Source organism: Gymnogyps californianus, chromosome 7, assembly GCF_018139145.2.
Source record: "Gymnogyps californianus isolate 813 chromosome 7, ASM1813914v2, whole genome shotgun sequence".
NCBI classification, from domain to species: domain Eukaryota; kingdom Metazoa; phylum Chordata; class Aves; order Accipitriformes; family Cathartidae; genus Gymnogyps; species Gymnogyps californianus.
This window is the reverse complement of record NC_059477.1, coordinates 12,051,383-12,065,571: the sequence shown is the minus strand read 5'-3', so window position 1 is coordinate 12,065,571 and position 14,189 is coordinate 12,051,383. Positions and strand designations below refer to the sequence as shown.

The following is a 14,189-nucleotide window of genomic DNA, read 5'->3' as shown; positions in this document are numbered from 1 at the left end:
GTGTGTTATCAGCCCTCTTTGTCCTTATAAATACACAGATTAATTCACAGAATATTGTAGGAAGTGCATTGAAACATGGTTAAGGTACTTGGTCCAGAGTGAAGAGAGGGACACTGAATTTCTGGGTGACATTGAGGAAGTGTTGTGGGATGGACTTGAAAATTTAAGCTTCTGATTTTTGGACACAGCTCATTTTAGGTGCCTTAGCATGTTGTAGAGCACTTAGACTTTCGAGTTGGATTTCTGTGTTACTCAGGGCTTTCAAAGAGCTGTCCCCTGGGCTGTCACAGGATGGACGCTCAAGTTCGTGAAGTGTAGAGGACACCTTTGAAAACATGAGCATTGCTCCCTGGGTGCCTCCATTGGATCTCCTTTAAAATGACAGATACTTTCTGTCCCTGAAGGAGTGCATCAGTGCTGGTGAAGTTTTTTCATTGTCATTAATTGTTGCCTGCAAGGAACTACTGGGAACCTAAAAGCTGAATTTTGGTGAAGGAAATGGGCTGTACGGGGGGAGACATTTTGAAATGTCTCTTCAGAAAATGTGTACCTCAGTAAATGGACAACAGTGGCTCCTGTAACAGGCAACAGCTGAATTGTGCAGCTCTTTAAAAACAGAAATCACAAACGTATTCAGCCCATGCATTGAATTAGATATGTAAGAGCAATTTCACTTTGTCACATAAAGAGCCCCAAAGCACAAAGAGGTGAAGGGATGTGGAAAACAGCTGAGGAAGAAAAGGCTGATAGCATGCTGTGTATTATTTTATTTATACTGGTATTGTTTTGCTTTTATTATTTTCTTTAGCTGTTTTCTTGGCAACTATTTCAGTTTCTCAAAGGGTAAGTGGATCAGTGAAAGGCATGAATAGCTACTGACGGAGACAGTTCCCTAGGTTTTCTAATCATCTTCATATTCACCAATGCCACTGTAGTTGTTGAATACTGAGAAATGATATGTTTGTCGCACTTTGCTACTCCACACATGAGCCTTTCTGATTTGCAACTGTCTGCTTGTAGGAGTTAGTGAAGGGGTAGAAATAAACCGAAAGAAACCTTGGTTAAGAACATAAGGCAAAAAACCAAGGCAAATACAAAATAAATTTCTAAACTCGAAAAGAGGTATTTGGTGGCAATCATTAGGAATTCATCTAGGCAATTTGCATCCCCAAGACCCCTACCAGCCCAAATCAGTATAAGGTAAGGTGCCTTGGAGTCCTGTCTGTCAGCTTCCTGATGGTGGAGGAGGTTGTTGCCTTACGTGTCTCTAGAGCCTCGGGCAGTGTAGGCAAAGGGCAGGATACTAAGGTGTATCAACCATAATGGTCTTCTCATGAAGACGAAAGAAGTTAACAGCTTCCTTGCTTAGATAGATTCATTAGACAACTCTTTGAAACTGTTGTCTTTTCTAAAGAGTGTTTTTCCAGAGGGCAGGTTGTACCACCAGGTACCAGGTTCTGAGGTGAGTTCGGAGGATTGCCTCTAATTGTTGCAATAGTTATGAAAGTGGCTTTCTTTTTCTTGCAGCCAAAAAATTATATCCCAACTTGTGGAAATATGAAAGAACTTGTTTCTTCTCTGATTATCTAGCACAATTCCCAGTAACCACTGTGATTCAGAGGCAAGCACCTTAATATTCCTGAGAAACAGCTCTCACAAAGTACTTCTGATTCAGAGAGTGTGATTTATTAATTACAGGCTTTTGTGTGCATTTAAGTTATGGTGCAAAATGAAGCTTAAGAATCCCTTTGTTCATGAAGTTCAGAGGCTCATCCAGGCTATGTGCATGACGCTTGTGCTTCTCTAAAACTTTTCTGCATGTGCTAGTCTTCTCAGACTAGTACTGCTACCTGCAGACCTGAGAGGTACAACATTTTCAGGTTAAGCCCTTTTTAAAATTATTTTCTCTAGTCCTTTTCACTAGATTTCCTTTCTGGCATATCACATCAGTGAATAACTTTAATATTTCTTTTAAACAGATCTGTTTTATCACACAAATGTACAGGATCCTTTTTTTTTTTTGCCTGCAGTCAGCCAGCACCGCTGTAGTTGTTAAGTATTCTTCCTTTATCCTTTATTCTGGCAAGCCACTCCAAACCCATCCTCTTCCGCAGCTGTCTTTGTCAGTGTGCACATTAGCGCTGGACCTCACAGAAGGCAAATGGATAGTCTCCTTCATCCCTCTTCTTCTGATGTTTGCTGAGTAACACCCACAGAAGCTGAGGTAGTAAGTGCCCAGTTTCCTCCTCAACCTGGGCATTTCCTGGTCCTATTTTCTTGATCCCAGCAAGATTTGCGAAGCAGGGAAGCGGTTATATCTTTTAGTGGTCTGCCTGATGGAGCTGGAAACGAGACAGTTGTTCAGGCTCGTTCCCTTCATTATGTCTGCAGGCAGCAGCAGTGCTCTGAGCAAAGGGTTGCTTTTTTCCCCCTAACTGTATCAGTTGATCTAAAAAAATGCATATACATAGACATACATGTACATACATACATACATATGTAATCCCCTACAATAAATCTTGCTTCTTTTGTGTCCTGTAAACAAAGCTATTCCTGATAATAGTCCAACCTATCCAGTTCCTTTCTTTCCAAATCACGCTTCAGCTCTTATCTATCTGGGATCTGGAAATGCATTTCCAAGGTGAACAGGGTGCCAGGAGAGTCTTGGGGAGTGCTGAGAGTACCACATACGGCTCAGCCCTTGTTACTAGGAAACAGTTGGGCAAGGCTTTCAATGTTGTGCCCAAGGCATGGATGTAACCTCTGCTGTTTACTTGCAGGTGCTCGTGTTAATGCCAAGGACAATATGTGGCTGACTCCTCTCCATCGAGCAGTTGCTTCAAGAAGTGAAGTGAGTAAGATTTGATTACCCTGCTTTTGCACGTAAACTACATGCTAGGGGAAAAAGCAAACCATTGAGAGCCGTAGTAGGTAGCACGGTGACACAAACAGGGAAAGCATTTTCTGTATGCAGGGCCTTTAACATTGCAGCTGGAGGCCAGCTTTTACAAGTTAGTTATAGCTGCTTTTGAGCCTTAATGTGGTTGATTTTCGCCTTGTGGAATGCTTTACGTTACTGTAGCAAGTCATATTGAGCAACCATCAGCTGGAGTGGGTGACCAGGACTGAAGTGGGATAGAGTCCACAGTGGTCTACAGTGGCCCCATCATCTTCAAGTGGTGAAATAAAGAGGAATAAATCCATATGGATGTGTGCACACTGTGTGTGCCGGAAGGGAGTGGATGTGTGTGTGATCCAACATGTATTACCACATAGGTTGTTTTGGTTAATTGCATTTCAAGACATCCATTAGGTTTTCTCTTAATGCATTTGATTCATGCATAAAGGAGGGTTAGCCCGTATTTCTTCTACTTGACAACTAGCAATCTTCTGGCATCATGTCGTACTTCTTCCGTTACTATCTCAAAAAGGAGCAGCAATTACTATCAGGAATGCAGCTCAGGCATGACTGTGTTTTCAACTGCACCATTATTCTTGGCTTTCCATTTTGGACCTCCCTGTATACTTTTATCCTCCTAATACTTAGTTAACAGTGAGTCCAACTGCAGACCAAATTGGCTGCTGGGGACAAGGGGAGGGGTTGTAAAAGAGACAGAGGGTGGCTGTCTTCCAGAGACTGATGGACTTGAATCACCTCCGTAACAGTCCCAGCGCTTGCCAAGCCTGGAGGCAGGAATCCTGGGCTCGCTTCTGAACTCGGGCATTGTTTGGCTGCTGGCTGAGCTTCCCAGCTGCTGGCATCCACAGAAACCCTCTGAAAGGAATATCTGATAGAGTGTGAATGCTGTAATGAAGCAAAATACAAAAAGCCATGTTGGAAAACAAAGGTCAGACTTAAACCTTAAAAAACAGCCACAATCCTTCTGATGCGGGAATTGCAGTGTGCTTGGTTTCTTTTTTGGGCTGTGTCAGAGTACATGGTTTTTATTGTCAGTGACAGTCCTAACAGAAAATGTATGTCTTTCTGTGGGTTTGTGTCTCATCTTTAACTCTTTGTCAGCTGAAGGCCAATTGCACAATGAGAAATTGTCTTTCATTGTGCCAGCAGTTCTGGTACCTCAAAGTGAGTACCCAGGTGCAATAGTGAGGCAGCAGGGGAAGACACCAGCCTTTGATGCCTTTTCATGGTCTGCTATATATTTTATAAACACACATAGCTTTCTTCTCCTGGTCTTTTTTCTTTGTTATTTATATGATAATTGCTACTTTTGGTAATAATTCTGAAACAAGATTCAGTGTTTTGAGGCTCTTTCAGTGCTGCTTTTACTTTATTACACAAGCTAACAAATGTGCAGCTTCAATATAATAGGACGAAACTGATAATAATAGTAGTAGATAGCAGTAGGTGAATTCATAGTTCACATTGATAGTAGGAGATGAATTCGTGATCCAGAAGTTGACCAGTAGGACTTGGTGTGGTTTTTGAAGTTCCTGTGAGCACAGTTGCTTTTGGAATGATCACCTACAAGTTTTAAGTTTTATTATCAATCTTTTACTATGAAGCTTTCACAGGATTCAGAAGCTGCCTCCTTGCACCCTTTTATAGATTGATTAAAAGCATGAACACATTTTTACTTAAGTCTTAATAATTTTTCAAGTGGGCTTTAGGGATTTAAATGTTTATTTACAAATCAACAACCCTCAGGTGTGTCTGTGCAGGTTTGTTAATGGATGTATCATCTTTCAGCCTTATACGGTTGGAAAAAGTGAAGAGATTTAACTCTGATAACTTGGAATAGCTAGAGACACTGAATACAGAGGCTTACACCATAGCTGTGGACTGCATGCACATGTAGAAATTACGTTAATAAAAAAGGGATAGCTCATGCTCTCAAAAGCAATAAAATTAAAACTTCTCCATAAGGATTTTAACATTTTGATCCCAAATCTGATAGAGCAGCAGATTTGCAGATGTAAACAAAAATGTGTACATGTTTTTTTTAAAAAGTTTAAATATTTTTAGCTTAGACTTTTCAGTCCTTACTATTTACTTCTAAAAACTCTCCTTTAACTTTTTCTTTCCTTCATTAAGAGCCATTTTCCTGTTGACTTCATGTCCCAGCTGGGTAGGTCTCCAGTGAATTACATTTAAATGACTTTTAAATTAGTAGGCCTGTAATTTAAAAAACAAAATCCTGTTGAGACATCAACAGTGATATATCATTATTGGTGCTGTAAGAGATGCAATGTCACTAACCGAACAAATCTGTTAGAGGACAGTTTGTGAGACTGCTGTAGAAAATGAAATTGCTGAGATTGGTTGAGGACAAAGAACTAAAACTCCTAGTAATGGTTGTACTGTTGATACAGACTGCAGGCACTCTCCTGGGCCATTCTAGATACAAAAGTGCTATTTAAACACACTATATGTGTTTGTTATTCATTAATAAAATTTTGGCTGGGCTTACCAGAAAACTTTTCAGTTTATGGAAAAAGAATAAGGTACTATGTAGGACTAGGGCTCTCCCACTTACCAGCTGTGAGTTGTAATTAGCAGACAGGGCTACTTGAATGCTACTGTGTCCCAGTGGTTCCTTTGTTTGTGGGGAAAAAAGGAAGAAACAACAAAATGTAATTTTGAGAGAGACTTGTTTTTTCATCTGACTTGCTTAATGGCAGATCCATGAGTAGAAGCAGAAAAGAACTGATGGTGAATTCTCCAGTGAGACAGTCTCTCAAGAGAGAACGGTACATTTTCTCACTGGGAAATATTCACTTTTAACCAACAAAATTAACCTTAAAAGATGTTGTTTGGTCTCAGGCTGACAGAATGGATGTTGCAGTGAAGACCCTTGGCCTATGCTTAGCCCTTGGGGAGGGAAGGAATGCTAATGCTAACTTGGGGACACCAGCGTCAACCCTTGCCTGTGATTCTCATGTTTTTGCAAAGCTAAAATTTTGTTTTCACATATTCTGTTTTATTTTCTCCTTTTTCCTGTTTATAAATAAAATTACAGCAATTTACTATGATTTTACTGTCCAAAATGATGTGCTTTTCATTTTGTAAATAATTTCTGTAACAGTGAGCTCAAATAAGTACATTCATTTCTTCAATGAGAGCACAGTTACGATGACTGAGGTACTGAAGGTTAATCAACTGAACAGGTTGGGCTCTCTGCGTAGGCAGCTTTGTACATCCCAAAATCAAATTGGGAAATTTTGATTGTGAGGACACTGCTCTAAATGACAGCAAAGGTGATGTGCATGTGAATCAACAATACCATTTCACTAGCCTGGGAGGCTGTTTTGATAAATGTTGTTCTCTTTCCCTCCTCCTGGCCATGTCTGATGTGTGTAAGTAATATGCATAGGTAATATGATCGAGCTGTCAAGAAGGTGGGCCGTGTATTTATTCGAACTGCTTGGTTATGGATATAACTGTGTTGCCATTGCAGGAAGCAGTGCAAGTATTGATTAAGCACTCAGCCGATGTCAATGCTCGGGACAAGAACTGGCAGACACCATTGCACGTGGCGGCTGCAAACAAGGCAGTGAAATGTGCGGAAGTCATCATCCCCATGCTGAGCAGCGTCAATGTCTCTGACCGAGGGGGGCGGACGGCATTGCACCATGCAGCTCTGAATGGCCACATTGAGGTGAGTTGTTTAAGAGCATAATTGATCGTTGGTGTATTTATTTATTTTCCCAGTTCAAACAGTTGACCTGCTGTGGCTGGGTCTAGACTGAGCCCCATATACCTGACCCCCACGATTCCTATCATTCAGCTGCATTCCAAACTGTGTGACCGGTTTCCTACCTGCAGAAACGAGACAGTGGCTGGAAAGTACCTGTGCAGAGCCAGCAGGCAAGTGAGGTATGCATGCAGACTTGGAGAGCTGGCTGTGCCACTGGCTCTGGCAACTCAAGTGTGTCCTTGGCTCTTTTGAGCTTGACTGCCTGCGAAAATAAGAGTGGCAGAATGGAAAGAAGGGAAAACTGGTGGATTCATTTCATACTGAAGAAACGTTCAGCTGTGTGAGATCCAGTTGGTCTGCTTTTCTAATGAGTCTTCCAGAAAATGTGCTTCTGGTTTTTCTGCTTATCTTATACAAGCAAACCCTTCTAGTCTAATTACTGTTTCTATATTAAAAAACCCATACTTCTGTAAATAAAGCCCCTGTGTAAAGGGTTTTGCTAGCGTCTTTAGATCCGAGTGCAAGGATCCTTGTTTGCCTATTCCACACCTGAAGGTCTAGATATGGAATAAAAACTCTTAGACTGGAACAGTAGGCTTCTGTCAACAAAAGTTGATCAGTTGTACTGTAATTAAAAGAAGGAAGAGGAATGCTAGTTCCTGTAAAATGATGATGGTGTTTGGCCTTTAAAATACTGTGCTGTAGGAAAGAGGTAGTAAAACTTGAGTCTAACCGTCATAATCTAAAGCTCCTGAGCTTTTGGATAGAGTATATCAGAAATGTTAACTGAATATATGCTATTATTAGCCAGTCTCTGTGGCAAAGCAGTGTACGAGAGGAAGACAATCATCCAGCTCTGTAATTTATGATTTTAGAATGTTTTGCTGAAAAAGACAGTTGTTGAATGTGTTTTCCATTGAGTTTCCTTTCTTTTTTTCCCTGATTTTTCTTACATTTAATGTTGGATGATTGGCAATGGGGAAAGCAGCTTTTCACCTCTTAGCCATGCTGTCTAAAAGCCTCTTAAATTGGTCTTAACAGTAAAAACTAAGAGCAATGTTTCTTTTGCAGGCCTGTTTCTCTTCCAGGTTGTTTGCCAAGCTGAATTTGAAGCACACTGGAGTAGCAGCACCCTGCATGCTCTTAGACCCCTCTGTGGACACAGAATTTGTCCTGATTACTTGTGGCCGTCACCGGTCCATGTCATTAATGCACACAGCTTTGAACAGTATTTGTGTAATTCACGAATTTGTCATTCAAAAGCAGGATTTTGTGATCCCAACCTTATCGCTAGAATGATTTGTTATAAATTGTTGAGTGTGTGATCTACAGGATTTGTTTACTTGCTGTTGTTACTTCTAGATGGTGAACTTGCTCTTAGCCAAGGGGGCAAACATCAATGCTTTTGACAAAAAGGACAGAAGAGCTCTTCACTGGGCAGCGTACATGGGTAAGGCTTGGGCTGTTGCTCCTTCTTTTTAATTTCCTATTCACAGACCAACAGCATGTTTTAAAATGGACAAGAGCAGACCTGGCCATGGAAAGTGAGTGTTGTATTTACCCTGAAGAGGGAAGGGTTCAGCTGATCTAAATACACACTGTCCATTTACAGTTTTGCAGCTGCTGAGAACTTGGCTGTGATTTCCTTTTTAACACAGTTAATTGTGGGCTTTGTGTGTTGCTTTTTTCATTTTGGTCTTTTTATCCTGACTCTAATTGCAGCCTGAAGTATATTTGGGCTTGAAAAAATACAGGTTATATTTGTTTCAGGTTTTGCTAAAAACTACTTTATATAAAATGCAGATAAATACAATCATAAATTTTACTATTTATCTATGTTTATAAGTAGCTAAGTTATGATATTGTTAGGAAGTGCTTCATAGGCTTTCTTCCTGTTAGGAGCAAATTGTCACCTTTTATTCCAGAGTGGACAAGAGCAACCAATTCATCTGTTCACATCATCAGTGGTGTTACCAAATACTGCTTAATTAAATCAATTGACTTTATCATTCCTTTCAAGTTAAAGGAAAATTTCTTATAGTAGGGCATTGTAATTTAAAAATACTAGAACAAGATTGCCTGTGATAGTGGTCACGCTTGTTCAAGAGCTTTTGTTGGCCAAGCAGTATATTCCAGATTATAATTTGTGAGGTATTGTGTGCCCTCGGCCAGGAACTCTTTCATCTGACCTGTCAAAATCTTGACTTTAATCCTGGCACTTTTGGAAATGAGATAATAGGAGATTTCAAACTGTGAGCAAAGCATATTGTGCGGTTTTTTGATATACAGAGACAGATGGAAAGACTCTTGCCAACGAATGTGATTTGTCTTTTGAGCTAGTGAGCTTTGAACTCCACTCTGTAGAGGTAAAAGGCTTTTACATTGTGCTGTGCAATTCCACATCTCTTTTGCTCTTAATTCTTTTCAGAAATCCATGGCGTACTTTTCAAAATATTTAGATAACATTTAAGGCCTAAATTAGCAATGGGATTTAGGAGTCTGTAGTGTAATTTGGACAGAACTTAGATAATGAGACCTGAGCATCTTATCCTGTAAATCCTCACTTAGTTTCTTGAATGCTTAAATAGCTTTGGGCACTTTGGACTTTGTCCATAAAGTTTCCTAGGTCCTGCACATGACCAGAGCTGCCTCTGTCAAGAAAGTGCGGTACAACTCAGACGGTGCACAACTTTATATGGTGTTTGACATAATAAATTTTTAATTCTAAGAAAGGCAGCTCTGCTTCAACATGAAGCAATAAGGACTATTCCTCAGTTAGCCTTGATTTAATTTTGGTGGTTAGGGCACTATCTGGGAAGGCGGGCCAGATGATTTGAGACCTTCAGGGAGAGGAGGAAACTGAAGATACAGGTGGGTTATAAGTTGCATTTTGGAGATGCTCAGCTCTTCCCTTGTATTCTGTAGGGAGATCCTAATTCAGGGGTAGGTATTTCACTCCTGAAGACAGACGTCCCATCGATCTGGCAGTCAACTCTCAACCTGTTTGACTGTTGAGGCTATTGAAATTATTTTAGTTTGCAGACTAACTGTGTGTGTATAGACTATAAGTTCAGATTAAAACATTTTTAGACCTATATTCAGGATTTTTTGCACAGTTTTGTGATAATGATACAGTTTTGGAGAGTCAAAAACCTGATCCAAAGATCGGTGGATTCACTAGAAATCTTGTTTGTATTGGTAAGCTTTGGATCAAATTCTGCACTCACTTGAAATTTAGTTTTCTGTGTCCTCAATCATGCTAGAAAACAGGATACCTTCATTTTATCATTTATTAAAGTTATTTTGTATTGCTAACAAAAAACAAGTGTTAGCAGTTGTGTTTGCAGATGACATCAACAGGATGCTGTTTTGGGAGACTTGTATTGTCATGCTCCTGTGCTCACTGTTCTTTCTGTAGTAGGGAGAATAAAACACGAACTGTTATTTTTAGAGAAATAAATGGGAGAGAGGTGTGTTTTTGTTCTTTTAATGACTGGAAAACTAATTCAATAAAGAGAAACTTGACACATCTGGTGAAGGTGAATGCATGGATTTCTTGACAAGGCCGGGAGCTGGGATTAAGAACATTTACAAAAATGCTTTTTTTTCCCTTGTAAAACTGTGGGAGCATTGTGAAACAGCAGCAAAAGGGGCAGTGCATTAGCAAGAAAGCAGTAATTTAGGAGAAGTGATGCTGTAGGATGGTATACTCATTGATTACTATCTTTCATCTTTTGAAGGTCACCTGGAAGTTGTTGCCTTACTGATTAATCATGGTGCAGAAGTGACTTGTAAAGACAAGAAGGGTTACACCCCACTTCATGCAGCTGCATCCAATGGGCAGATTAACATTGTGAAACACCTCCTTAACCTGGGGGTAGAGGTATGTGGTAATGTGCTCTTTGTGGCTTCCATGTTTCTCCATGTTTGGAGATATTCTTTTCTTCTTTCTTATGGATGCTGCTACAGACATTGGCAGAGCTTCTAAAGAAAATAGTTCCCATTTTCTGGTCCACCTTGTGCTTCATGTGGTTTACTGGTTCAAGAGCCAGGAAAAATTCTGGAATAAAAAATGTCTGATATGGACAGTAAATTCCAGGCCACCTTGCTGAAGAAATCAGGAAATATACGCTGTTCCTGCAGAGGAGGATGGAATAATGAAATTTCCCTTGGCTCAGCATTCCCTTTGATATGATGAGCGGTTGTTCTCAACATATACACTGTGTACTTTACTGAACAGCAGTTCAGGCTGTTTAAGTTTAGGGACCTGTATTTCCTCTGTAGCTGATGGAGGGAAGGAGACGGATTATTTTCACTCTGGAAAAGAACTTTTTTTCAGGGCACAGACTTCTCATAGTATAATATTGTCAACTCAGTGGTTCAAAGCAGCAGTGAGATGACCAGAAGAGCCTGCACTGGTTAATCAGAGATGTTAAATAAAGCCATTGCATTTGCCATTGCATTTTCAGCTGACTTGAGCTGCCAAAAAAATGTCAGAAATCAGTGTTCACAGGCTGTTGACTGTGAAGTTGAAGGGGAATAGGTGTTTCCTGTTATTAGCAGTACTATGCTAATAACTACCTTTAACTTCCACCTTCTCCACCACTGGGGATATGATCTTTGAGACGCCTGTGTTTTGTGGAAGGGTATTCACGTCATCCCCAAGTCTTCTGTACAATCTGTCTTGTCCTATTTTACAGAACAGCAGTTGAATTCTAAGCCAGTCATCAAGAAGTAACATAATCTTAATTACATCTTTATAATACTGAGCTACTGAAAGTGGTTTCTTATTGAAGTGTAAATGGCTGTGCAGTTTCACCTTCCCTTCACTCAGACACCTTCACTCCCTTCCCAAAAGAAATCTGTGGAAAGAGCTCTTAAGCCTGATTCTGTTCACAAAAATTCAATAGTCAGTGTTTTAATTTTCTTTTTATAAAGATTGTGAGCTTTTTATTTATCCTACTTTCCCACTTATAAAAGCTTTCCAGCTTGTTAGGACTTTTGTCGTTATCATCATCATTACGTAGTCCTGCTATCAGCTTTAAGCTTCATACTGGCTTTTAGAAATTGCCAGTAGGATAAAAAGTTAATAATAGTAAAGGTAAAGCATTCCAAATTAAGCTCTCTGGGAATATATTTTTGTCAATGAAATTTGCTGGTGAGAAATATTCCCTATGACAGTTCAAGCCTCCAGCTATTTCCATTTGCGGTATGTGATGCATTATGTAAAATGGTAAGCTGATGTCTGTAATTTTAACTATGTCTCCTTGTCTCATTTTAGATTGATGAAATGAACATCTATGGAAATACTGCACTTCACATTGCCTGTTACAATGGTCAGGATTCTGTTGTTAATGAGCTGATTGACTATGGTGCTAATGTAAATCAGCCTAATAATAATGGATTCACTCCCTTGCATTTTGCTGCTGCCTCCACTCATGGAGCACTGTGTCTTGAACTACTAGTGAATAACGGGGCAGATGTTAACATTCAGGTAAAACTTGCATTGCAGCTCTTCAGTTTTACTTTATCCTGTTTTGCATACCTCAGGAGACTGGAAACTATAATAACGAGTACAGGATGGCTTTAAATCCTTGATGGAAGTAAAATGATGCTGAGAATGTTGATCATTAAACTGTTGGATGAGATTACTTCCCAGCAGAGGAGCTCTCAGTGCCTTGATAAATATAATGACAGCTTTAAACTCTAGGCCATCCACTCTCCTGAAGGCATGAACCACTACTAAAATATAGTCCCAGGAGCTCTGTCAAAATGTTACCTCAGGGAGTAGTGGTAAGTCAAGGAACTATTCCTTTCTGGTGTTTTCCTTCCCCCTACAATATGGATTTAATTAAACCTGATTCTAAAAAGTTCCTTTTGACTTTCCCAGGGAAGTAAGAACTGAAGGTTGTTTGTTTACCTGTTTTAGAGCCTGAGTTTACAAAGTCTGATTCTGTTTAGGATATCTGAATACTCCTGACATACAATTGATGCATCTTGATGAAGCTGAAAGGGACTTGCTGTTATCCAACAGAGGGTACTGGTATAGGTACCAGAAGACTTGAGATCTCTGAGTTCATATGAGATTTTGACTGCTTTACTTTAAACTCTGTGTGTTTCAGTTTCCCATCTGTAAAACTGGTCTCCTAGCATTTAACACCTCTGGCAAGTCCCTTGAGATCAGTGAATAGTCAGTGCACTACTTAAACTCAGAATTATGAAAATGAAATTAGGGATTGTGCTTGCCAATGAATGCGAAACCCCATGCCAATAAACATGAAGCGATGTGAGTAGTGAGGCTGGTACCCTTCCCTTGTTATTTTCTCAACTCCTCAGCTTCCCCAATCTCAGTTTCTTTCTCTAGAACACAAAACATTGATCTCTACTCATTGTACCTTTCCTTTCATATGCCTTCCCTGTTTTCTAATTGTCTTTTGTAGACATCCTATTTTTGATTGCGTGGAAATTTATTAACCAAAACTTTTTAATATAGTGGCTTTTAATCTGGGATGTATCTATAAAATGCAGATTGATGAACAGGATATAGTTCTTGAATCTCGCAGAGACTGCTTCTACTTAGCTTTATGGTTCCTCTGCTTTTCTTTATTCCCCTCGTTGCAAGGGTTGGGGAAAATGATGACTGAATGGGAAACATTACTTAAAAATAATATTCAAGAATAATACGTCCTATATCTGTAGGTTTCTAGCAGGTATTGTGTACAGCCAGGCTGTAAGAACAGGCTCCACTCCAGCCCATTTCCTACTCATTGCTGAGGAACTGTTCTACTTGTATGCTTATACCTTCTGCATTTACCATCACGTATAGATTCAGTCCTACAGACTTTTGAAGCCAGTGGAGGTTTTATCTGAAGAATAGCTGTAGGATGTTGAGCTGAGAGACTTCAAATTGCCACCAATGCTTTACATGCTAAATGATTGTTTTTATGTTTTGTTTCTGTTAGAGTAAGGATGGGAAGAGCCCGCTGCACATGACAGCTGTCCACGGGAGGTTCACGCGGTCGCAGACCCTCATTCAGAACGGTGAGTTTCTGTGCATGTTTAACAACTCTCCAAAAGATTAGGCATTTCCAAGGCTGCAATTTTCAGTTGTTCTGACCCAGAGTGCCAAAGGACTGCTCTGAGAGCTGCTTAGCCCTCCATCAACTTCTGGCTTTGAGCTGCACTGATAGCTCTCATTCCAGCACGTCATCATCACAAGTTGAGATTTTGGTTGTTAACAAAATCCCGTATACCTCCAGCTGATGGTTGTCCAGCTGATCTGTTGTGATTCTTAACCTGAAAACAAGAGTTCAGACCTGTTCAGGTCTTTTTTCTGCTGAGAAGCAGGCACAACTTTCTTTCTTAAATTATTTAAAAACTAAAAAAAGAAAAAGTTTCTAGTTGCCCTCCCTTGGGAGCCCTGGTGTTCTTAGAGCTCAGACCATTTTCTCCACCCTCCACTCAGCAGGTGTACTTCTCTCACCTCCCTTAGCTCCACCCCTCGCCACTGTCTTCATTAAGGGTTGAATAAAT

The 14,189-nt window shown here is 40.0% G+C and overlaps 1 protein-coding gene across 7 annotated transcripts in view; it reads left to right on the top strand.

Annotated features, from left to right (window-relative positions):
- ANKRD44 (ankyrin repeat domain 44) overlaps positions 1-14,189 on the top strand; it is a 144,296-nt gene that overhangs the window by 77,844 nt on the left and 52,263 nt on the right. For all 7 annotated transcript variants that reach the window (XM_050899764.1, XM_050899763.1, XM_050899761.1 and 4 more), the window contains exons 4-9: positions 2,781-2,851; positions 6,417-6,617; positions 8,019-8,106; positions 10,397-10,539; positions 11,938-12,150; positions 13,619-13,697. In XM_050899764.1, coding sequence (XP_050755721.1) covers positions 2,781-2,851; positions 6,417-6,617; positions 8,019-8,106; positions 10,397-10,539; positions 11,938-12,150; positions 13,619-13,697 — 795 coding nt within the window. The remainder of the gene's footprint in view (positions 1-2,780; positions 2,852-6,416; positions 6,618-8,018; positions 8,107-10,396; positions 10,540-11,937; positions 12,151-13,618; positions 13,698-14,189) is intronic.